The following is a 25,136-nucleotide window of genomic DNA, read 5'->3' as shown; positions in this document are numbered from 1 at the left end:
TTATTAACACTCTAAATTGCCCCTAGGTGTGGTTGTGGGTGTGGCTGTCTGTCTCTATTTGCCCTGCGATTGGCTGGCGACCGGTTCAGCGTGTACCCCGCCTCCTGGCCGTTGGCAGCTGTGATACCACTCTGCGTAACTCTCGTGAGGATAAGCGGCAAAGAAAATGGATGGATGTATGGATGGATAGAAACATGTTGGCCTAGAGAGTGTGAGACTGACAGTTTGACTAATCGAGCCCAGATAGTAAAAAAAAAAAAGGGGGGGGGCAATGGTAGTGTGGTATAATAAATAAATATCCAACATCCGTGGATAAAAACAACACTCAAAAAAAAATGGCCTGTCTCAAACATTTTTTTAAAGCCATGCACCCCCCCTTTTTTTTTTTTAGCATCCAGAGGAGTGTGGATACTTTGCTTGGGGGGGGGGGATGTACAATCGAAATGTGTGAGTAAACATATGGAATTATCACACCAGACTGTGATTATACGAGCAATTTTACACACACCCCCAGGGGTGAGGAAAAAAAAAAACTGCAAAAGTGCAAATCTGGCAGTCTTATTTTGATATTATTCCTACTGCCCATGCCGATTTTATGAATGAAGCACCTGCAATGTGCACTACTACTAACTTGTATGCCATAAGAGCTGCAGCCAACAATTTTTGACCCTTTTCGACACTCCAAAAAACAAACAAACAAACAACAACAACTCACCGACAGGAACTCCAGCGTGCCCACATAATCCCGCTCGGTTTTCAAGAGCTCGTTGAGGACGCACACCCGCAGACGGAGCTGCTTGTCCAGATCCTTCCCGCTTTCGAATCTGTGCTCGCTCCTGCTCTCCTCTGTCATACTGTCAAGATATGCAATTAAAAAAAAAAAAAAAAATTAAAGAAAAATCAACACTTTCTCGAACATAGTTTAAGCAGGACTACAGCGACTTGAATGCAACTTCAAGGGTTTCCTATGCTTGGGGGGGGGGAAACTAAAGTGGGGAAGCGAGACGGAAAGTGGAAGAAGGATGCAAGCCGGTTTAAAGTGAGCCCATGTGACTTCCACGCAGCTTTTTTTGTGTGTGTGTGTGTGTGCGCGCGTGACGAGTCTGTCTCGCTTGGAGCGGTCGAGCCGTCATTCATCAACGAGCTAAAGTCCGGTGGAGCTTTTCATAATAAACCTCCACAGTTCCAGAGAACAAAGGACCAAAATATGCCATGAGTACGCATAACCTCTGAACGTATATCACACCCCATTTTCAAAATATCAATATCGTGGTGAAAATCAACCCGTGTTACAAGTTTGTGTTGTTTCTGAACTAGTACTGTTATTGTCCAATCGCTTGACTTCCGGTTGAAGAAACGTTTGACTGACTGAGCAATTTTCTTCACACTTTTCATAAATATCACGACAATACGACTATTATAACGGTTGCTGCTGTATTAACAATCACAACCGATGTTTGATAGGACGAAAGGGGTAAATGTTTGCATATGTTACCCTCTACTGGCCGCATTTCTTACTGCAAGTTAATCGTCGTGGCTGCGATGGATACTTACTACCGCTAGAGGGGGCCATTTATCTGAACTGCCGTGCAATAATTGTCTCGAATGCCTGCCATCCGTCCATCCATTTTCTTTCCCGCTTATCCTCAATAGGGGTCGCGGGAGAGTGCCGCAGCCTATCCCAGCTGCCAACAGGCCAGGAGGCGGGGCACACCCTGAACCGGTCGCCAACCAATCGCAGGGCACACGGAGACAAACAGCCACACTCACTATCACACCTAGCGGCAATTTAGAGTGTCCAATTAATCTTGCATGTTTTGGGGATGTGGGAGGAAACCGGAGTGCCCGGAGAAAACCCACGCAGGCACACGGGGACAACGTGCAAACTCCACACAGGCGGGGCAGGGATCGAACCTTGGTCCTCAGAACTGTGAGGCCAACGCTTTACCAGGTGGCCCACCGTGCCACCGCACGCACGATATATGAGAACAAAAATATCAACAAAATAGAAAATAAATCCGAATATTAGATGATAAAAAATGGTAAAATGCTTGAAAAAAGCGTTTGAAAAATAACAGAAATATTAAATCAAATACATGAAGCTTACACAAGATCAAATATTAATATTAGGTGACAAAGAAGTGAAAAATACAACAATACTTGAGGAGAAAAATACACAAACGGGAAAAAGTCATTTAAAATAACATTGTTACGTGGGTTGAAATAGTTTTTTTAAAACATTTTTGTGTCTTAAAAGTGAAAAAAAAATAACTTAACCACTGTTCAAATCAAACAAAAACAAAAATACTGTTGGAATAATGTTTTTCTTTTTTTTTTTTAAAAAAAAAAGCTTGCTCTTCAAGTGTGAGAGGAAGAAACCAAACATTCCCATGCGTTCGGGGAGAAGGAAGGGAATGTTGTGTTTGGGCTACGTTGCACACTATACAGCAATTGGGTGTTAAACAGGTGGCGCTCTTGTTGACACAGCAGGCAAGCATGTGAAAAATGTGCTGCTGCCGCAAAAAAAAAAAAAAAAAAAAAAAATCACAAAAGGAACCGCTGTCGGTTGACTCTACATATTTCATCAGTGTGCTGGAGTCGAACGGCGGCACGGAACATCACAGAAAAATGAGAAACGCACGTTAGACGGCAGATTCTGAACAATATGAATATTTCATATTACATCGGGACAAAAAGAATTTGTTATTGATGTGACATTAAGAGAATTTTTTGTACAAAATGGGTACGCAGGCTCCCTCTAGTGGTATGTGACTGAATTACTTAAATGCTGAAGTCGATTTGCACAGTGGATTACATTTTTTGCTTTTGCTTTTTAACCACTCATTATGAAGCACTTACCAATAATTTCGTTTTATAATCATTTGAGTAGATTTAGACCGTGGGTCTCAAACTCAAGGCCCGGGGGCCACATCTGGCCCGCCACATGATTTTATGTGGCCCGCGCAGCCAAATCTAGAGTGTCAATTTCCAATTTCAAATTGTCACATATGAAGTTGAGCTATAACAAGCATTTTTATGTGAATAGTTGAAAAACCCATTACCATTGATTTCTGATTCCAAAACTAGTTCATAAATTGATGAAGTAAATATGATGAGATGACTAAATTTTTTTTTTTGTTTCACAGTCATAACGGCCCTCTGAGGGAAACCGGAACAACGTAACCCGCGAGATAACACCCCTGATTTAGATCTTTCTAACTTTAAGGGCATAAATTCACAATTTTAAACAATAGCGTTACGTTGTTGAACACTTGGGCCTACTTTGCTTTTGTATTTTGATGTTGTTCGTGACGGTAGTACATATTTGGAGAGCTGATTTTAATTTATCAGGCACTTAAAAAGGTTGTAAAAAGTTTGGGAACCGCTGACTTAAGCAAACATGACGATGAGATTTAAAAAAAATGTTTGAACTTTTGATTTTTTTTTTTTTTTACACCACTTTAGCTCAATTTGAGACGAGCTTGCGTGGACGCGCATGCGCACGGAAGGCTCCCGTGCACTTGGCACCACGTGACCCCCGTCGTCAGCACAGCCCCCTCCTGCAAAAAGTGGGCTGCTGCTCAAAAGGTGCTAAACGCTCCCTCCTCCTCCTCCTCCTCCTCCTCCTCCTCCACGTCCTTCTTTCCTGCGCGCACATTTGGCACCTCCTGCGCATCAGGTGTTTAAAAAAAAAAAAAAAAAAATCGAGCCGCACTGTTTTTTTTTTTATTCCAGTCTGAGGTGGACCCAGCGGATGTGTGGACAAAAGTCACCGGAGGAACTTCACCCTGCAGCGAACGTTAACATTTCAGGGGTCGGGGTTGGTGGGCGGTGGGGAGGTGGGGGGGGGGGGTGGAATCAACAGGATGAAAGTGGACTTCGGGTGGCCGTTTCGCCTTTTTTTGCTGCCCTGCGTGATCGTTTGCAGCGGCGTCTACAAGAACCGCTACGCTGGGTGAGTAAAGAAATAAGAAGAACCCCCCCCCAAAAAAAAAAAAAAAAAAACGCCACCCCCCCCCCCTTACTCCCTCCATCCAGTTTCCATTCATGTGTGGCCATGAGGGATGAGATGCAATTGCAATCAGATGTGCCGCAGTGTAGATTTTCTCAGGGCGAACAAAGAGAGCCTCTATATGGGCTTCTTCTTCTTCTTCTTCTTCTTTTTTGGCGTTGACTCGAGACCCGCATGCATGCGACGCTTGCAAAAATGTAGCACTTGGAACATCCCGACCTGGATGGAGGACTTCAAAAAAAAAAAAATTAAACTCGCAACCCACTCATCTGCTCCCGACTGGCATGTTAAAACCTCCAAAGTTTAGTGAGTTGCTCGAGTAAACGTATTCAAAAAAAAATTTAATTAAGAACTCTTGAAATTTCAAAATTCCAGGGAGTTTTGAAGCGGGCGGGGGTGAGGGGGGGGGTGATATATAAAATTGTAATCTTGCATATTTCAGAGATAAATTGTGTATGCTTTCATGAGTCAGAATTTCAACATTAAAGAACAGACTCTTATTATTATTATTATTATTATTGAAGTTGTACTATTACAAGAATGAAGTCATATTTTTTTATAGGCGTCGATCGATGGGGGCCAATCCTGAATCGGCTATTTGGCAGGAACAAATTCCCCGAAATGATTACTCAGCTGACTAATTAAAAAAAAAAAAAAAAAAAACAATGAATGAAATAAGTTCATTTAAGCCTCATGAATTAAATACGTTTATTTTAGCCCCATTAATGCTTATAACAATAAAGATATGAATGACAAAATTCAGAACGTTTGACTGTTTTACACTACTTTGTCACCTTTGTTTATCTTTACGATGGCCACCTTTTTTTTTTTTTTTTTTGCAAACGTTTGCAGATTAAAAAAATAAATAAATTCAATTTTCAATCTCTTTCAAAGTCATTATCATTGTCCAAAGTTGTAATGCGTTACATTGAGCCAAAGAGTCAACGGGTGAATACCGATATCGGTTTGATACAAGTATTATTTATCGGGTACTCGTGAAAGCTGCCGATATCAGCCACTGATATTTAAGGCAAAAAAAATAATAATAATAATCTGACATTGAGTCTTAAATCCAACACATTTGCAAAAATGTATGATATCACAGTGGAAAAAAAAACACGCTGACGTCTGGCACGATGCCTCGGATTAAGCGTCAGCAACACAAACGGCGAGTGTGGCGTGCTCGTCAATGGCACTTTTGACGAAGAGGGAGAGGTGGGAGGCGACCCCCGCTCATTCCCTCCTCCGTAGGCCATATAACCGACATATAAGATATAGATTTATGTATTTTGGATGAATGTCAAATACAGTAAGCCTGGCAAAGTAAGTGCAGCTGTACGCTAAGACGTGTACAATAGTCGACGTTTTGCGACGACATGTGGCGGTGCCTCGGTTCTCGAAAAGAAAAGTTCGAGAAGTGATTTGTTCGACAACCAAATCGATGTTTACCATTACAATGAATGGAAAAAGAAATATTGCGTTCCAAGCCTAAAAAAATTAAGGCTTTTTAAAGCTTTTTTTTTTTTTTTAGCTTTTCCTGAAAATAAACTGCATCGTAGAAATACATGTATTAGAAGCAAAAAAAATCTCAAAATTTTCGTTCGAAAACGGGGACGTTCGAAAAGCGAGGCTTTACTGTACCTAATAAAGTGGGCGGTGAGCGTCGTTCCTTTTGTTGCTTGAAGTGACGCCTCCCTTTAGGGCATCCTGCTTCCTGCGCGACAGTAAAACAAACTTTTTTTTTTTTTACTTCATGGTTGTGTGAAAAAGTCGTCCCAATGAAAAACACATGGGGCCTCAAACAGATTTTTTCCCACAGGGCAAATCGTAGCTACGATTTCCCTCGACGAGCCGTTATGAATTTGAATCCGTGTAGACGTATAATCACGTCAACACAACAAAGTGATGGTTAGCTAGTTTTGAAATCAGACTCCGGTCAAAATTTGTCAGCTATTTGTCAACTTATTTTAAAAGTGGGATTGGTAACAAACAAACAACAATGCTTGAAATTTCTTAACGTTACTACAAGTGAAGACAATTTGGCATTTGCAAGAAACATGAAGTCGACGCACATGATTTGCCTTCGCGCGTCACCTAAAAGATGTGGCGGGCCGGATCTGGCCCTCAGGCCTTGAATTTGACGCCTGCGACGTACTTTTGTTTTTGTTTTTTTTTTTGTGTGGTTTGGAGAAATAAACAAAAACTGAAAAACATTTGGAAATGAATGAAATTTGAGGGCATTTTCAAAACTGAGTCACTGATAGTGTAGTGGTACACACACTTGCCTTTGGTGCGGGCCCCTTGGGATCGATTCCCGCTCAGTGATGGTGTAGATATCTATCCACTGACTGACTGGCGACCAGTTCAGGGTGTACGCCGCCTTTTGCCCGAAGCTAGCTGGGACAGGCTCCAGCTTACCCCCAACCCTTGTGAGGATAAGCAGCTTGGATAATGACATAACATTTTAAAACTCGACTTGCTAGCTGTTGACAGCCGATCCCGTGATGACCCCTGACCCCCACGTCATCACATATCTTCCCGTCGCGTTAACTACGATCGACATTCCGACGCGCCCGCCACCTTGAAGCCGACGCTAACTTTGCACTCGTTACTCTGGCAGCGATCAAGTCTTCAGGATTAGCCCGAGTGACGACGAGGAGGTGTGCACGCTCAGGAACATTCTCGGCAACATGAAGGTCGGTTATGTTCAAAAAGAACATTGTGGACATTTAGTGCAACCGCACATGATGAGGTTTCATGTATTTAAGGTGGACCTGTGGCGGCCCAACAGCGTTTCCCTGATCAGCCACAACGCTACGGTGGACGTGCACGTCAAACGCGGCGACACGAGACCGCTACATGCCGCCTTGAAGCGGGAACGCATACAATATAGGTGACGACTATATATTACATGACAATGTATTGAATATTTAAGATTTACCTGCTCTATTTTATACCACAATGGGGAAAAAAGTACACGAGCAACCATTGCAAGATAGCCGTAAAGTTACACAAACGTACTTAAAATATTACAAGCGGGCCTTCAAAGCGTCCTAAAACTCGTCTAATATTTCCCAACCATGGCTGCCGTATTCCTCATGGCGCCAATGTCCCCCCCCCCCCCCCGCAGCGTTTTCATCACTAATCTGCAACAGGAAATTGAAAAGCAGAGGAGACGCCGCTCGTCTCGCAAGCGGAGGTCAGACGGTCCGTACGACTACGAGGTCTACCACTCCCTGGAGGAGGTAACCCGCCTTCCGTCTTACACAAAAGCACCTACAACGGGGGGTGTCAAACTCATTTTTGACTTTGCGAGTTTGTTTCCCATAAAGGGCCCATTATGTCTGTGAAATGATAAAAAAAAATCTTTTAACCGCCTCATCATATTTGCACGTGAAATTTATGAACTAGTTTTGGATTCATAAATCAAGGGGAATGGGTTTTTCCGACTATTGTTGTTTGGTAACACAAAAATGCTTATAATAGTGCAACGTTATCATTTATGATATAACAATTTGAAATTCTGGTTACAGATTTGAACAACAACAAAAAAAATCACCGGGATTTGATACGCATGATTTGCCTCCGCGGGCCATGTAAAATCACGCGGCGGGCCAGATCTGGCCCCCCGGGCCTTGACTTTGACACCTGTGAATATAAGACCGATGTGCAATGCTCAATTGGGGCAGCTAAAAAAAAACGTGAATTTTCAAATAAAAAAACATTTTTTTTCCACCATAAAGATCCAGAGGTGGATGTTGGAGATGAACACAACTCAGTCGGACCTGCTCGACATGTTCTCCATCGGGAAGTCGTACGAAGGACGACCCCTTTACGTCCTCCAGGTAAATAAAAAAAAAAAAAAAGCGAGATTGGGACAACGACAAATAAACGCTAAACTGAAAAATACATATCTGTTGTCAGCTAGGAAAGAGAGGTCGCCCGCAGAAAAAGGCCGTCTGGATCGACTGCGGGGTCCACGCCAGGGAGTGGATCGGACCCGCCTTCTGTCAGTGGTTCGTCAAAGAGGTACTATAACTTTCTTGGAGGACCCGACACGTGAAAACACTTCAACCGTGCGCGCTTGTGCAAATAATTAAGCAACAACGCCCGTTTATGGCCCAGAAACAGGACATTTACAAGTTTCATCGCAAACTGAAAGTCTTAAAAGTCACGCAGCCAGACCGGAGCCACCCTTTTAAAACCGTTTAACGGCGCACTTAGCTTGAAAGGCTCCTTTAAGGACGGCTGCTTTCAATCACCGTTTTAACATTCACAAAGGTCGCGTAAAAACAAACAAACTAAACGTTCGTTTCATTATTTGCTCTTATAAAAGTTGCACTCGACGTTTTTCGCGCTCCGACGACCCTCAACGTTAATCTTCAGCCTCATGAATTCAGCGCCCAACGCCGGTTTCACGTCGTAACACGAAGTTTGGTATGTTTGTGTACCAGGAGTAGACCCAATAAAACGAGTTTCAAGAACATGTGCCTAAACGGAATCAGGAATTCTGACATTTTGGTTTGAAACGGCCATTTTGAAGGAAATTCGGCCCCCAGAAGCCACCTTTATCTATCCATCCATCCATTTTCTTAGCCGCTTATCCTCACGAGGGTTGCAGGAACTGCCGGAGCCTATTCCAATGTGTTTGTTGCCATAAATGAGCACAAATTGCGTTAACTTAGCCATTTTCACCCAAAAATGGTTCATCAAAAATGCGTTTATGCATTTAGCGCATTAAATAGTTTATTGTGCTATTGTCAACAATAAAATTGAGTCCATCCATCCATTTTCTTACCCGCTTATCCTCACGAGGGTCGCAGGGAGTGCCGGAGCCCATCCCGGACCCTATTCCAATTTTCTTTTTTTTGGTTGCCATAAATGAGCACAAATTGCATTAATTTAGCCATTTTCACCAAAATATGGTGAATTAAAAATGTGTTTATTCATTTAGCTCATTAAATAACTTGTTTATTGTGCTATTGTCAACAAAAAAATTGAGTCCATCCATCCATCCATCAATTTTCGTTGCCGCTTATCCTCACGAGGGTCGAGCTAAAAAAAAAAAAAAAGTCTGAAGAACCCACACCTGTCCAAGAAAGAATTACAGTAATGTCCTATTAAAAAATAATAATAATAAAATTAGAGGGTGGCACAGTGGAGCAGCTGATAAAAGCGTTGGCTTCACAGTTCCGAGGTCGCTGGTTCGATCCCGGCCCCGCCCCGCCCCGCCTGTGTGCAGTTTGCATGTTTTCCCTGCGCCTGCGTCGGTTTTCCCGCGGCACACATCCCAAAAACATGCGACGTCAATCACCAACATTCCAAATTGGCACTTGGTGTGATTGTGAGTGCAGCTGTTTGTCTCAATGTGCCCTGCGATTGGCTGGCGACCAGTTCAGGGTGTGCCCCGCCTCCTGCCCATTGACAGCTGGGATTGGGTCCGGCACTCCCCGCGACCCTCGTGAGGATAAGCGGCAAAAGAAAATGGGATAGATGGATGGATGGATGAATAAAGAGAGCGAGATGATGTAGTATCCCTGGTTGGCCACTAGAGATCAGGGTCTCATTGTAGTTGCCTTCCTAAACCGACCTCAAGCCAATTCAATGAATTCCATCAAGCATTTTACATTATCAAGACTATAAATAGAATTAAAATATTTCTTTCTGCAGTAAATTTTTAGCATCCTTTTTAAGCGTGGATACGATCCAACGGCCATTTTCCTGATTTAATTGAGCTGTCATATCAAATTGCAGGCGCTTAATTCGTACCGGTACGACCCGGCGACGAGACGACTGCTCAACCAGCTCAATTTCTACATCATGCCCGTCTTCAACGTGGACGGGTACCACTTCAGCTGGACCACGGTAGCCACTTGCGCCAACCCGCGCTTGCGGGAATAAACATCTGCAAAACCAGAAAAAAGAAAAAAAAAAAAGGGCAATTTTACAATTATCAATAACGATTAAAAAAAAAAAAAAAAAGTAGCATAAGTGGAGGTTTCATTACCTGTGCAGGATCGGTTCTGGAGGAAGACGCGATCCAAAAATCCAAAGTTCCACTGCAGAGGAGTGGACGCCAACAGGAACTGGAAAGTCAAATGGTGTGGTGAGTGGGAAAGAAAGTGCATCGAACACACACACAAAAATACAACGCAAACAACATTTTTAGTACACAAACTACTGTAGTTCAAATATAACGTACCCTACATTTTCCTTTCAGCTTGTCCCGTTAGGGGTCGCCACAGCGTGTCATCTCAGATCAACTAGTAAATAAATACAATTGATGTAAACTGATTTTGAAAGTAAAAAATAATTGATCAATCTAAAGTGAATTAAGAATTGTTTTCCGATGTTAACTTTATTAACCCAATTATATGTTGCTTCATTTAATTGTCAACAACTTACTTTTCTTATACTACCTAAGAATGATTTCAAACATAATGGTTTGAATTTATTTGCTTTTTTTTAATAAACCATATTGACTGTATGCTACCGTGACAATGTGATTATGTACAAAAACAGTATAAACACGTACTTTGTGAGAATTAATATAATGGAACGTCAAAGACTGAACGCCGTCCATTCCCGCTCAACATCCAATTTTTTTTTCCAGTCATACACATGGAAAAATTTGTTTCTATTCGTGTACTTTCATGGAGCTTGACTTGACAGGTTCCACATGTTGCTAACCAGTTGCTACGGCGGTGTTACTACACATGACTACCAGCATCCTCGACATCTAGATAAACGTTTAAACTTGTACGAGCTGCGACGTCAACTCGTCAATGTCGGCGAGCAGGTCGTCCTTCTCCCTCGGGGCCTGGCTGCTGTGCCTCTGCATGCGCTCCCAGTCCGCTTTGAACTGCTGCCACTCGCTGTTGATGGCCTCCACGGCGGTCTTGGTGTTTTCCTCTGCGCTGTTTTTGAGCTGCTCGCACTCTCGCATCCAGTACTTGCGCACGTTGGCCGTTTCCTGCCGGGAGGCCTCCAGCGCGTCCTGCAGGTCGCTGGCCTCCGCTTGTTTCTCGTGGAGCTTCTCCACCAAGTCCCTTGGCGGCTGCACCTCCTCCAGAGCCTTTCGGAGCGTCTCCTTCTCCTCCCGGTGGTGTCGGCGCTCCAGCTCAACCACACGCGTGAGGGCGGCGACGGCCGCGGGGAGCTCCTCGTCCACCAGCATCTTGGCCTCCCGCTGGACCTTCAGCTCCTCCTTCAGACGGAAGACGGCTCGTTGCAGCTGGGAGGCCTCCGATTCCAATTTGCGGATCTGTCCGGACAAGGCGGTGTGGTCCGACCCGAGCAGGCGGTTCTCTTTGGTCAGCTTGGCGATGGCGTCGTCCTTCTCCACGATGCTGCGGCTCATGTGCCACTGCTGGCGCTCCAGTTCCGCCTTGAAGTAGATGGCGGCGTCAGCGCTGTGCCTCTGCACGCTCTCCATCTTGGCGTTAAACTGAGCCGCCATCTCCTCGGCGTGCCACTGCGCGCTCTCCCACTGAGCTTGCAGCTGGGCCGCCGCCTCCTGCTCGCGGACGCTCCACCACTGCTGCCATTCCGCGTTGACGGCCGCCACGATGTTCTCGGAGTCGTCTTCCCGGGCCTTCTTGAGCAGGTCGTGCTCCTCCATCCAGTACTGCCGCACCTGCACCGTTTCCCGCTGAGCCGCGGCCAGGACGTCCTGGAGGACGCCCATCTCGTGCTCCCGTTCCCGGAGCTTCTGTTCGATCTCCGGGGCGCTCCGGTCGCTCCTCACCTCGTCCAGAGCCTTCTGGAGCCTCTGGCGCTCCCTGTTGTGGCTCTGGCGCTCGCTGTCCATCTGCGCTCTCAGGGCCGTGTTTTGAGCGAGCAGTTCGCGATTTGAGCTTTCGCTGAAGAAGAGCGCCCGCTTGAGGCCGCTGTGTTTGGCGTAGCCTCCTTCCGCCACCATTGCCTGATGCCGTTGGTGGTGCGTCTGAAACAACAGTTCAAACTTTCACTATAAACGTCGGATTTCCCCATCGCTAAGTCTTATTTGCCGATGGTTTGCAACCAGGTCAAGATGGGAGCGGATTTCACGGATTCAAACTAGATTACGGTTTGGCTCAATCAGGGTACGGTAATGCGGTCTAGAATCGCTCAATCAAACCAATAAACATCGTTGAATTACTGGTGCAGATATTTGGTCACCCGAGAGGAATATTGCACGGAGAAATGGATTTCATATTGGTCGCAATGGGGTTGCACCTGTGTATGCCTCTGCTACGTGCTGTGGAAAATCACGTACAATCATAACGTTACCTTATGAACCTCATTGTTGTGTAAATAGATGATGTGGCTCGATTATCACATACAATTATGCAAACATTTATCAATTTGAATATGCTCCCCAGAGGAGGACTCACCCTCCTTGGATAGTCCGCCGTCGAGGTGCTTGCATACTCCCCGTTGCCCACGCTCGGGCCCGGACTCTCCAGGTTGTCCATGCTGTTACTTGCTAATCAGCCGTCATCGCTTGGTCTTTTTTATTATTATTTTCTGGCAAAATATAATGCGACGTTTAAAAAAAAAATCATCATAATAATAATAATAATGAAGAAATGTAGATAGCGAAGGAAAGGGAAAGGTTGTGGGATCAAAGCCTTCCGGTCACAAAAGGGGCGATGTAAAGGAAGTGTCATTTTGGGGGCTTTGTGGTCAAGGCGCTGACACTTGTGTGACACGTTGGGACACCGTGACCTCATCGTCTGCAATACAAATAATTATGTTATTACGCACCCACCAATAATCAAAATAGCTCCCTGACACTGTCAGTCACAACGGAGCATTTTACAAACATCGGAATAGCGAGACTTGTTAGCTTAGCTGGATAACTACGGTCACAACGTTAGCATTTGGTTCATAAACAAACAAAATCATACAATTATTTTACAGCTAATGTTTGATTTCGAGCAGACAAAGGTGTGCTTGATTTGTGACTCTGCGTGAATTATTTACCTCAGCTGTCATGAGCAAGGATGGACCAAGGCCTGTCACCTGTCAACGGTCACTGTCGCTGGCATTTGCCAGTTCGTTGCCTTGAGTGAGTGAGTTGCGTTCGCTGCCAGCAGGAATCTCCACCACCGACAGAAAGTGTAGCGTGAGCTATCCTCGTCAGAGCGATTCTGCGCCACCATAGTTTAGCCCCGTCTTAATTCATGTTTCCAAGTTTGCCTCCTAGTCATCAGACCTTGCTTCCCATTTTTGGATTTTGCTTTTAGCCTAGTGTGTATCACAACCGTGTATGACCTCAGCTTTGAATAAAACTACGCCTAACATCATGCCCTCGTCTCGGAGTCCTGCATTTGGGTCCAGCTCCACACTGTTGGTTCATGACATTAGCAGAGTAACATAAGCATACCAATATTTTTCAATAAAAATACAAGTGTAATTGCCAACATTTGAGAAGACAAAAGGTGTGCCTGCAAAAGCAAAAAATATATATACAGTACATCCGAGATGTAACAAAAAAAGGGCTTTGCTCTCTTTCGCAGAAGAGGGTGCTTCCTCTCACCCCTGCGACGATACCTACTGCGGGCCCCACCCCGAGTCCGAGCCGGAGGTGAAGGCTGTCGCCAAGTTCCTGCGCAAGCACAAGAAGCGCGTCAAGGCCTACATCTCTGTGCACGCGTACGCCCAGATGCTCCTCTACCCGTATTCGTACAAGTACGCCGCCATCCCCAACTTTAACTGCGTGGTGAGCTCACCGAATGAGGAAAAAAAAAAAACACCTTGTGGTGAAACCTGTCCTGACTTTTTTTTTTTTTAATTGCAGGAGTCAGCAGCTCAGAATGCAGTGACGGCACTGTACTCGGCCTATGGAGTCAAGTACAGATATGGACCTGCTTCGACAACACTATGTAAGTACTGCATATATTATTGCACCTCCTTATTATTACAACAAAGTAGAATATGGTTAAAAATAACCGGAATAAATAATGTGTTTCCCTGTGACAAAGACGTCAGCTCGGGCAGTTCCATAGACTGGGCCTACAGGAACGGGATCCCGTACGCGTTTGCCTTCGAGCTGCGGGACACGGGCTACTTTGGCTTCCTGCTGCCGGAGACCCTCATCAACCCCACGTGCACCGAGACCACGCGGGCGGTGAAGGCCATCGCGTCGGGCCTGCTCAAGAAGTGCTACACGGACACCGGAGCCTTCCCGTACATACGAACGGACTCGGGGCACGACGATAAACGACACACGATTTGATATTCGAGAACTTGTCGTCATTAAGCAGCATGGTTTGATTTAAAAAAAAAAAAAAAAAAAAAAACGACATGCGAGCGAACTGGCTTGCAACTTGTTTCGGACTCATACGTAATAATTGCCTTCATTACTGCATTATTACTCAGGTTTGTTATCATAAGTATTGAAATTGTGATTTTTAGTCATGCTTGTATGTGTGATCCTTTGAATACATTTTTTTTATATATTGACAACTTCTCTGTTTATTTTTAAACATAACTCTACCACATTCTTTTCAAATTAGAATCATACAGTATTACTGTATTCAAACGAAAGCCTTGCATGAAAATAAAAATATATACTGTACACATGTATATAAATATATACAATTACTGAGTTGTTGAAGGTTTGTACCCTAGTAGTACAAATATTTAGAGTCAAGATACATTTTAGCATACAATACACATGCTAGGTGGTACGGTGTCTGCCTCACAGTTCTGAGGACTCGGGTTCAAATCTGCCAGTTTGGATTTTGCATGTTCTCCTGGTGCCTGTGTGGGTTTTCACCCCCCAAAAAACATGAACTAATTTTGTGATTTTCTACATTTTTGGGGCCCGCCTCCCCCCTTTTCGGGGGATTAACTAATTGTGGGTGTGATTGATTGTTTCTATGTGCCCTACGATTGGCTGACAACCAGTTCAGGGTGTGCCCCGCCTCTTGCTCGAAGATTGCAGGGATTTGCTGCAGCGATGCTTGTAGGGATAAGTGGCTCGGATAATGGATGGGTACACGTGAGCATGAAATTTTCACCATGTGGCATACAAAACGCTGGCAAATTGCAGTTGAGTTTACCTTTACCCAATTTTTCCGTGTTTCAATAAAGTTATGTATATGACACGTTTTAATGCATGTTGTGCACTTGCAGTATCCTCCGCCGCCGAACGCGGGTGGTGCTGCCTCCCCGTGACGTCATTTCCTCTCCAACATGGCGCAGGAGGCAGGTCGTTGATGGCCATCGTACGGAATTGAAGCCCACCTTTTTGTGTGTACGCGCGCGTGCGTGACTTTCCTCCCCCCCCCCCGGATTCGCTGCTGCTTGAGGCTCAACGTCGAGGCGAGGGGAAGCCATCGTTTCGTGGGCAAGAGCCTCCCCAATCCCCCCCCCCCCTCCCCACTACCATCACCACCTCTCCTCTCCCGAGACGCGCACACACACACACACCGCGCCCCGAATTCCGGTGCGTCATGTTTGAGGGCAAAAAGACGAAAAACATGTTCCTCACCAGAGCTTTGGAGAAGATTTTGGCCGACAAGGAGGTGAAGAAAGCCCACCACTCCCAGCTACGCAAAGCCTGCGAAGTGGCACTCGGTAAGTTGTGTTGTTTTTGGCCCCCCCATCCCCTCCTCGACTTCTTGCGTTTTGGCCTCATCGATTTAAGACACGTCACGCAGCCTCATCGGACTCATGGACCTAAACGTGTTTTAATTATTTGCGCCCACCTTCCCCTGCAAAAACGCCATTTTGTCTTGTACGTGACTCCGAAGCTTGTGTGTTTATCCGACGTTCAACGCGGAAATGGTGCAAAGGAGGTTGTTATTTAGCGGCGTTTTGGAGCGCTTGTAGGCCAGCATAGATGGGAATTTTGAATCAGCCGTCGCTATGGTGGTTGTAAACACGTTTTCCGGGCATAAGCAATAATTATGAGCCGTTTGATCGCGTGTCATCAAGGCCACAAAGGAGCGGTGAGTCGGCGTCCCTTCCTGGTGCACACTAGGGACGCCGTCGCCCCCCCCACTACGTTACTTCAACGCGTTTGGTCTCTTGATTTCGTGCACGTTTTTTTTAAGGGTTAAACGTCAGGCTTGTGCGGCGACATTTCTACTGGTTTGCCGTCAAATCCCGTGTAGAGTGAAGGAGAAAGGTGACAGCTGTCAGAACACATTTTAAGCTAGCGCACAGCCGTTGTCGGAAGTAAACGGGGCGACTTCCGGTGGGACATAAACAAAACATTACCACGATTCAATGACGTATGAGGAATTTGCTTAGCTGCCTAAATCAACTAACGCGTGTGCCTAAATAAAGGTAGACATGATATCACGTAATATATATTTTAAATAAGCGACTTAACCATCTTAACACGACCTGCACACTCTTATTTTGAAGCGCTGACACGTCGCGTCCGGTCTGGACGTTGCCATTCACGCTAGCTGTTTACAGGTGTATCTGCCCAATTTCCTGTCTCTCCTCATCGCAATTACTAAAAGAAACATAAGATTTTTATATTTAAATCATGCTGATGATGCGCGTGCAGCGTTACTCCACGTCGGCAAGCGGCTCGGGGACAAACGAAGCTTTTGTCCTGTAACGTGATCCAGGGAGTGGACACAATGAGAGCACCTGTGTGAGAGAGAGTTGGGCTACCTTGAGGGCCAAAATATAATAAACTCCATTTTTGGCGTTGTGATTGTGTCTTGCATCGATTAATAAAAGAGTAGCTCAAGGATTATTCTTTGCACAACTGCACTGCTTTTTTTGCTGTGTGGTTCTTGCAAGACTATTGAGTCCTGACTATAAACCTGTCAAAACTGATTGATCATCACATCGATCAACTATCTTGATTGCCGGTTACCGGCAATTGTTGTTTGATTCATAACTGTCCACATCCTCTGTTAATTTTTGTCGTCCTTCATTAAAGCAAACTAACTTGTTCCATTTTCTACACGTTACAGACTACATCAGTAACAGAACCGTCATCAGTCTACAGTATAGAAAAACACTCTGTTTTGCACATAATTATTGACAGGTGCTGTATAAAAAAAACTGTAATTGATACGTAATCGAATCTGAAGCGGCCTCAGAAGTGTATTTGAAACTAGTAGCCCTTTTGCATTAGTTAGTACAAGTAGCTCTCGGTTTCAAAAATGGCGAGTACGTCATTCCCGCACAACACGCCAATGTTAGCCATGGCTAGCAGCGCTTCTTAATTTTTAATAGGCTGACTATAACACTATAGTTATCAGTTTGAGATGTTAATTTTTGCAAAGCGGTCAATTAAAAATCAAAAAGATGCGATAAATGGACCTCTCGCGCAGAAGTGTGGCTAATTCGTCGTTGCTTCCGAATCCTTTCGGCTGCCTGAGGTCCCGTTCCTGTGCTGCTGTTTGCTAATTTTATACCCACTTGTTAGCAAATGACGGATAGGCATTATTTTGTATTTTCCAGAGATACATGTTCCTAACTGGCTTCAAAATGCTCCTGAAACCCAAGCCAACGAGGCTTCCACCAGTGCATCGCAAACGATTGCCATATTGTCATGCATGCTGCCTCTGATAGGTTGTTCTTCCTCGGACTCGGTAGTTTCTTTAAAAAAAATACATATATCCACTGTACTGCATTTCCTTATTGAATGGAAAGAACTATTGTTCTCATATGTATTTAAAATATGAGCGTAGCTAGGATTAAGAAATGTAAAAATGTTTGATTGAAAATGATTGATCTGCGGTTTCACGGTTTTCGGACGTTTGGACGGGGCACACGGCGTATATTTGAGTGGAGAACTGCAGATTGTTGAAGTAGTGACTGTTCAAACCCCCCCCCCCCCCCCAACGGCCACAGTATTGTCAATCCATGTCATATTTAAAGAAAAGATTATCAAGGGTAGCTCCGAAGAACTCAAACTCAGCGTCACACGGACCGACTACTCTCCCCAATCAGTGCATTAAAAATATATATTTGATAAATAAATCTATGTAAAAACGGTGCATTGATAAAGGATGACTGCATGACCCAGAATCGCGAGTGACTTACGTAATCTCCCCTCGCTCTCGGGACTCTCTCGCGGGTCACAATGTGGATTCACCGTTCGAGCAGCGTCGTTATTGGAGCTGTACCTAATGCTACATTTTAAAACTGCGTATTCGGTGTATTAATAATGTGTCCGTGGCGAGCTTTCGTCGGAATACCCCAAAAGATCCAGCGTTGAAGACATATTTTTCAGAGTTTACTTGGCATGGTGAAATCGGTTCATTTTAGAGGCGGTTCTGTCTCTCGTAGCGCGCCCGCTTCCCTATAATCTTTTAAATGAGTCACCGGGAGCAAGGCGAAAGGTTTGGGCCCAGACAAAATACATCATCGTCATCCTCCCTCCCGTTCTGACCTTTTTTTCTTGGAATGCCAAAATGTCAGCCGGCATTCCTCCGCGGTCTCTACCCCCCGCCCCGTTCCTAATGTTCTGGCCTACTTTGTCCTCGGCGAGCCGAGCTCTCCTCGCCTGCACGGCGGAGCAGTGCCAACGGGACTATTGTACCTCGCTGGCCGTTAAGGGTCGTAAGCTTTTGCAGCACGGACGCCGCCGCCGCCGCCGCGATAAGCACGAGGCCGTAAATAAAAGTGTTTGCGACGGCATCGCTACCTGAAAACGTGTGCGGCCTCAATGACAAAAGCTTTCCTCGCTCATTTGAATTTTTAAAAGGATCGCTCTTTTATTCATCGTATTTTGATTTTCATGTCATTTCTACTTGACGTTTGGATTAAAAAAAAAAAAATCACCCGTCACTGTAAATAGATATTTTTTTCCATCAAAGTTTTTTTTTAAAATTGGTTTAGGTGTTTATTATTTTTACTATTCTGAAGGTTTAGGCAGAGGGTTAAGAATCCAAATGTTGTATATATTTTTTAAATAGTTATTGTACAGTTTTCTAGGTAATTGATTTGTAATACTGATGTGAATGAATATATTTTGTATTTATTTTGACGATAGTTTGCTCATAAAATATTATATGCTATAAAAAAAATATTTATGTGTAAATATTCTGACAAATCTGACAGCTATTTAATTATCTTGATTAAAAATACAAATAATTAATTACAAGTAACCCATTGGTTAATCAGTCCTTTTGTATTATATTATATGGAAAAAAAATATTATTATTATTTTAGCTCTGCTTTATGTTTAATATCTTGAAAAATACTATATAGTATTTACAAATTTTGATTGATTTGCTTGAGATGTATACAAAATCTTAAAATATTTTACGATGAGTTTTTATTGGGAAATATCACCTTCAACTGTGCTGTATGTATTTCTGAATAGGATTTTATTTCAGTCAAGCCCCCCCCCCTCCTATTTACAAATATTTAATTGATGTATTGTATTTTTCATTATATTAATCTAGTTTTGCCTATGGGAATTTCACTTTTCGCTCCCCTTTGTATCAAGTTTGTATAAAATGTAAAATATCGTGACATTCTCGGCTGAGTTACTTGCAATTAATTATTTGGATTTTTAATCAAGATAATTAAATAGCCGTCAGATTTGCCGGAAATTGCCAAATTACGACTTTTTTGATACACCTCCCTACCCCCCTTCCCGCTGCCAAAAAAGTGCGCATACTTTAGCTCTTTATAATCCCAAAGGTGGCCTGCAATCCTGATAATGAGCTTGCACTCGCAGCGTGCGTGTCAAGAGCAGCGCTCGCTCTGAACCCATATATATATAGAAATATATATATATATATATATAATCCTTTTATATATTCTGGAGATGTTGGAGAATCTATTTATAATTATATATATTAATTATAATCTATTTATGATAATAATTTATGGTCTTGTGTACCGCGATTCCTCCTTCAGTCCCGAGACCGGCTATGAATTAATTACTCGGCATGTAGATGACGAGGAGCTTTTGTCATTGTTTCCACTTTTTATTTGGACGGACGGGCAGCCTTGTATTGATTCCTCCACCTCTTTGATGCCGACCGTCTGGAATACATTTTTTTTTTTTTCAAGCGGCGATGAGAAAGTAGACGCGTCGCAAATATGTTCAAATTACGATATAGCCTGTAAAAAATCTGCATTGAAGCATTTTGATGGATATATATTTCTTATCTTTACACATGCAGACATATATGGTAAACAAGTCTCCCAAATAGCGGTTTCCCCATTATCACCCCCTCCCCTCCAAAAAAAAAAATGAAAAAATGTGTTCCTAATTTAATGGTTTGTAATGAAGCTGTCCTAGTTGCAACTTGATGAAAACAATAAGACAAACTATCACTCTAAAATCCTCACAAGGGTCGCGGGGAGTGCTGGAGCCTAACGGACTGGTCGCCAGCCAATCGCAGGCCACATAGAGACAAACAGCCGCACTCACAATCACACCTAGGGGCAATTTAGTGTCCATTTAACGTTGCATGTTTTTGGGATGTGGGAGGAAAGCGGCGTGCCCGAAAAAAAAAAAAAAACACACAGGCACGGGGAGAACATGCAAACACCACACGGGTGGGTCCGGGATCGAACCCGGGACCTCAGAACTGTGAGGCCAAGACTTTGCAGCTAATCCACCGCGCCACCTGCTCTAAAATGGTATACTATGCAATTTGATCACATTTGGGTGAAAATATGTTGATAAAATATGATGAATATATTCAGGAAATGATCAAATTTGTAAATTGAAGAAAGTATAAAATATGCATGTCAAGTCATATATTTTGTAATTTGACAAAACCTTAAAGACCAATCATTAAAAGTTGTATAATTTGAGGGAAATCTTCAGGAAAACTTCAAAAATTGCCTAATAATATCACGATTGACGAACCCTCCCCAATCTTCAGTTGATCCTCTAGTCGCAGGCTTCCGGCGCATTGTTAATAACCTCGTTCTTGCGCTGGCCAATCGCGACCGGCGTCCCGTTTTCAGAAGCACGCTGCCAAGTCGTTCCCCACAAGAATTTTATACGATTCGTTCATTTGTGCGACAACGCCGGAAAGAAGAAACACGTTTGCTCGGGTTTAATCGCGGGAGTCCGACTTGTGTTTGTGCGAGTGCGAGCCGGGGTTAGACGGGCTAACCGAGAAGACCTCCGACGGCGCCTCCACCAAATGTAATTACCGCCGCGCGACCTTTGATTTGGGTGTGGACGATAAAAATGTCAGGGGTGCGCTTGGTTCAGTGCGAGCGTCTCCCTCTGTGTTTACGTGCGGGCTCTGTGCAGTGCCGTATGTAAATTGACCATTCATGAAGAGTCATATTTCAGGGGCTTGAACGATAACCGATGCTAGCTACAATTGGATAAATTGTTGTTTTTCCGACCGATTATGAGTAGTCGAGGAGGCCGATAACCGATATTTGGAGCTGATGTTCATTTGCTGTAAAAGGGAAAATATTGGCATCAAAATTGTGTGCTATACAAACTCCTAACACCTTCTTTAAATGCATATTTATTGTTAAAAATGATTGTTATTGTTAAAGGACAATGCTGAGATGCCTCGAAATACTCAATAATCTTGTCTATTTGTAATGATAACATCCACCTATTATCTGAAATGCTTATCCTCATAAGGGTCGCAGAAGTGCTGGAGCTCATCCCGGCGAACTTCGGGACACTGAACAAAAGAACTATTCGCACTCACAATCACACCTGACGGGGAATTCGAGTCTCTGGTTAAAGGATGTTTTGGGGATTTGGGAGGAAACCGGACTGCCCGGAGAAAACCCATCCAGGCACGGGAAGAACTCAGAACTGTGACGGAGACGCTCTTAACTAGTTCCACCCGTCGTCCCCTCCTTGCGAGATATTTTTCTCGCCACCGGGCTGACGATGTGGCAGCGGGAGAGAGGGAGGGAGAGATAGCGTCTCTGGAGAGTTGTCTGTTTAGATCTTTCAACCCCCCCCCCCCCCGCGCCCTCCCCCACTTTCACCCACACTCCCCCTTCCTGTCAGTGGCTCAGCTGCGCCCAGGCTGCGTTTTAATTGACACGGGAATTTTGCCACGTCTATCGCTGCCTTCGGAACTGTTGGAAAGGAGGAATTTTCACACTTGGTGCTTCGAAGGGCCAACCACAGAGCGGTCCAGTTGAGCCCCGAAAAACATGGCTGACGACCACGACACGCTTATGAGTTTGAGCAAATTAAATAAGCCGGTTTTCGAGGGCTGTCCTGTTTCATGCAAGTGAAACACTGCTTGGAGTTTGGGACGAGGCGGTACAGACGGTAGAACCAAGTTGTGCTACAGGTTCCGCGGTGTCCGTTGCCGTTTGGGAAGTACCTGCGTTCCTTCATGCTTGAAAGCCTTTAAAAAAAAAAAAAAAAAAGGACCGATTCGCCCGCCGTGCAGCTCGTGACCTTCTCCTCGACTTTAAAAGCTTCTGGAAACGGGCAAAAATGATTGGCCGAGCGTGTCCGATAATCAGCGCGCGGATCTGAGTCGTAGGAGCGAGTCGGCTCTTAGCGCGTCGCGCGTGTTGTGGGGAAACTGCCACGGCAGGAGTTGAACCACGTAACCATGGCAACAGTGGCCGGTGAAGATGAACGGTTCGATATCGTGTAAGTTCCAGACACTCCCGGGAACAAGCGAAAACAAACGCGACGGAAAGAGATTATCGCGTAAATATACGCTTCTGTACACGCGAAAAAAATTAAATATTCACTTTTTGAGCCACTCATCTTAAATCATGCTTGTCTTTTGACGACGTTTCACTTCCTCTCTCGCTCTGTGCCCGCCTTTAGTCAAAGAGAGTGGCTGGCTGCCCCTCGCTCTCATGACTTCACAGTATGGACGTGAATACATCAAATGTTCAGAAATAACTAATTGGGGAATATGATTTCATGCTTCAATGCCTGTCCTCCTGCTGGTGGGGGTCCACTGGCCTCCAGGGGGGGCAAGACATTCAGAAAAAACTTTGACAACTGCTCAGTAAGCAGGAGTAATAGTTGTTTTTTGCAGAGGATGTGCAGAGTATTGTCATCTTGTCTGTCTACATGTTTCTGCACCATTTGTGTTCAAATAGCCATCGCTTTAAAGACGATTACTGTTGTAAAATTGCTGCTATAAATGGCGAAATTATGTAGTTTGCTTGCAACTCAGTACCGTACTGAATGTTCCATCCATCCATCTATTATCTACCGCTTTTCGTGGGTCGGGTCGCGGGGGAAGTAGCTTCAGCGGGGATACCCAGACTTCCCTTTCCCCAGCCACTTCCTCCAGCTCTTCCGGAGGGACCCCGAGGCGTTCCCATGCCAGCCGAGAGACGCAGTCTCTCCCGGGTCGAACTCGGGGTCTCATTCCGGTGGGACGTGCCCAGAACACCTCACCAGGGAGGTGTCCGGGAGGCATGTATAAATGCATGCAGCGTTGCAGCTCTACTAAATATGATGTTATTCATTATGAAAGCGAGAGAGAGATTCCCACTAAAATATTCTCTCACTAAATAATGTTAAAAGTAGCTTTGGCCTGGCAGCAGTGAAATAATTGAGCTGTGTTTTTGAAGCCTCTCACAAGTTTGCGCCAACTTCGCTACCGCCGCTTTTTAAACTGGCTCAGTGCCTCTCGCGCTCTGTACGCTATTTCTGTCTCGCTTCGACCCCCGACCCCCCCCCCACCCTCCCCCTTCCCTCCCCGATGTCTGTTTCATGCACCGCAGCAGATCTGGTAGACAAACACTAATGTCGACAGACAACACCGCTTAGATTTCGGCTGGGCCGCCCTGCTTGTGGACTGATTCCAACGCGCCTGAAATGATTCTGATGTGATTTTTCAAAACTAAACGAACAAGTGTCGCATTTAGGAGGCTCCGTTTTTCATCACTGGAGCAAAAGACACCACGAACAATCTTTCACTCGCAAAGGACGAAAATCCCATTAAAATGTCTCTTTTCTCCCTGTCGCATCGTTATTTACGATATCACACTTCCTTGAAAGTTCATACTTGTTATTTTTTTCTTCTTTTTCAGAGGAAATCAAAGAGGAGTCTGAAAAATTAAGGTAAGCGTTTGCAAAGACGCGAACGCGGTAGTTGACTTAAGTGTGTATCGAGGCACTCTGCGGAGTTCAGCTAAAGGGTACTAGAGCAGACTCGGTGTGCGGTAGAGGTGGGCTTTGTTGCTACTTACTACGTCGAAAAACCGCCCACCCCCCCGCCAAACATGCCCCCCACCCCCACCACCCGCACCCCCTTCGCGTGCGTGTTCCCGAGTAAGGTGTCCTCTGGAATGAGCGACTTTTCAGACGTGAACTGCTGTCATTCCATGTTGTTTACCCCTTTTCTTTTCATATTCACTATGTAGGTGACTTTTTTTGGAAGATTAACAATAATAAAGAAAAAAAATGTATATTTCCTCGTGGAGCCTGGATTGTTTGATCCTAGGATGTTTTTTTTTTTTTGGAGAGCCAGCAGCTCTGTTTAAACGTCTTTATTCACAGGGTGGGAGAAGAATACAAGTTCAGATCTGCAGGCCAGCTGGGTTATGATATTAAAAATTGAAGCAGATTTAATCAAATGTCAGTGATGTGATTTTCTTCCTGGTAAATGCAATAAAAGAGCAACTTTTTTCTTTTTGAAACTTCAGTTTGGAGAGCTCAATGAGGAATCCGTGCATTGATCTCAGGGAAGGATCTATTTAAATTTCGCGAAGGTCTATAATTGCGTTTCCTTCATTCATGTTGTAAGTTTGTTGAGAAGCAAGTTTTAAAAATGTTGGATTTATGAATCACCAAAATTGTTAGTTTATGTCGCTATTCAAGGAAGGCCTGAGTCTCTTTCTTAGCATCTCCCGTGAAAATCAGGGATTTACTGCAGGTGACTTCACAATGCTACTTCAAATAATGATGCTATAATCATCCTATGATGCTGTAGTCTCCAAGAAAAAGCTAAAACGTTGGGAAAATATTGATCTGTGGATTCACTGTCAAAATATGCTCTTTGATGTTTTGTACTGAGGACTTGCGCGATAACCGTTGTTGCTTTTGAGGATTTTACGGCCGTTTGAATTTGTGCCACTAATTGGTTGAAAGATGGGAGGAGGGCGCGAAGTCACATAATTTTTTTTTTTTTTTTTTTTAATAATTCTTTCCGCTTCCCGGGGATCTAGCGGTGGTCCGTACTACTACAGTACTTAGACCGAGGTCAGACTGCTTCACCGCCAG

The 25,136-nt window shown here is 44.4% G+C and overlaps 3 protein-coding genes across 8 annotated transcripts in view; 2 read left to right on the top strand and 1 right to left on the bottom strand.

The window, feature by feature from the left end:
- Nucleotides 1–25,136, bottom strand: part of prex2 (phosphatidylinositol-3,4,5-trisphosphate-dependent Rac exchange factor 2) — a 74,603-nt gene that overhangs the window by 42,494 nt on the left and 6,973 nt on the right. For 3 of the 4 annotated variants that reach the window (XM_061805003.1, XM_061805004.1, XM_061805005.1), the window contains exons 2-6: nt 10,215–10,275; nt 10,020–10,098; nt 9,782–9,917; nt 5,654–5,726; nt 716–854 (exon numbers count right to left, since the gene is read on the bottom strand). In XM_061805003.1, coding sequence (XP_061660987.1) covers nt 716–741 — 26 coding nt within the window. In that variant the 5' untranslated portion in view covers nt 742–854; nt 5,654–5,726; nt 9,782–9,917; nt 10,020–10,098; nt 10,215–10,275. Of the gene's footprint in view, nt 1–715; nt 889–5,653; nt 5,727–9,781; nt 9,918–10,019; nt 10,099–10,214; nt 10,276–25,136 lie in introns of those variants that run through there. The other variant, XM_061805006.1, reaches the window with a different exon arrangement.
- cpa6 (carboxypeptidase A6) lies at nt 3,635–14,280 on the top strand. 2 transcript variants are annotated; one of them, XM_061805012.1, is made up of 11 exons: nt 3,635–3,955; nt 6,633–6,708; nt 6,781–6,905; nt 7,143–7,257; nt 7,756–7,857; nt 7,937–8,041; nt 9,767–9,877; nt 10,028–10,118; nt 13,516–13,718; nt 13,797–13,881; nt 13,981–14,280. In XM_061805012.1, the coding sequence occupies exons 1-11, from the start codon at nt 3,867–3,869 to the stop codon at nt 14,232–14,234; spliced, it is 1,356 nt and encodes a 451-aa protein (XP_061660996.1). In that variant the 5' UTR covers nt 3,635–3,866; the 3' UTR covers nt 14,235–14,280. The 2 variants fall into 2 exon arrangements, with proteins under 2 accessions (XP_061660996.1, XP_061660995.1); XM_061805011.1 differs by having other exon boundaries at nt 13,797–14,280.
- Nucleotides 15,307–25,136, top strand: part of arfgef1 (ADP-ribosylation factor guanine nucleotide-exchange factor 1 (brefeldin A-inhibited)) — a 29,336-nt gene continuing 19,506 nt past the window's right edge. For both annotated transcript variants that reach the window (XM_061805000.1, XM_061805001.1), the window contains exons 1-2: nt 15,307–15,580; nt 23,945–23,975. In XM_061805000.1, the coding sequence (XP_061660984.1) occupies nt 15,457–15,580; nt 23,945–23,975 (155 nt within the window). In that variant the 5' untranslated portion in view covers nt 15,307–15,456. The remainder of the gene's footprint in view (nt 15,581–23,944; nt 23,976–25,136) is intronic.

The sequence above is a fragment of the Syngnathoides biaculeatus genome, chromosome 19 (genome assembly GCF_019802595.1).
Source record: "Syngnathoides biaculeatus isolate LvHL_M chromosome 19, ASM1980259v1, whole genome shotgun sequence".
Lineage (NCBI taxonomy): Eukaryota > Metazoa > Chordata > Actinopteri > Syngnathiformes > Syngnathidae > Syngnathoides > Syngnathoides biaculeatus.
The sequence above is the reverse complement of the archived record's forward strand: the minus strand, read 5'-3'. Positions and strand labels throughout refer to the sequence as shown.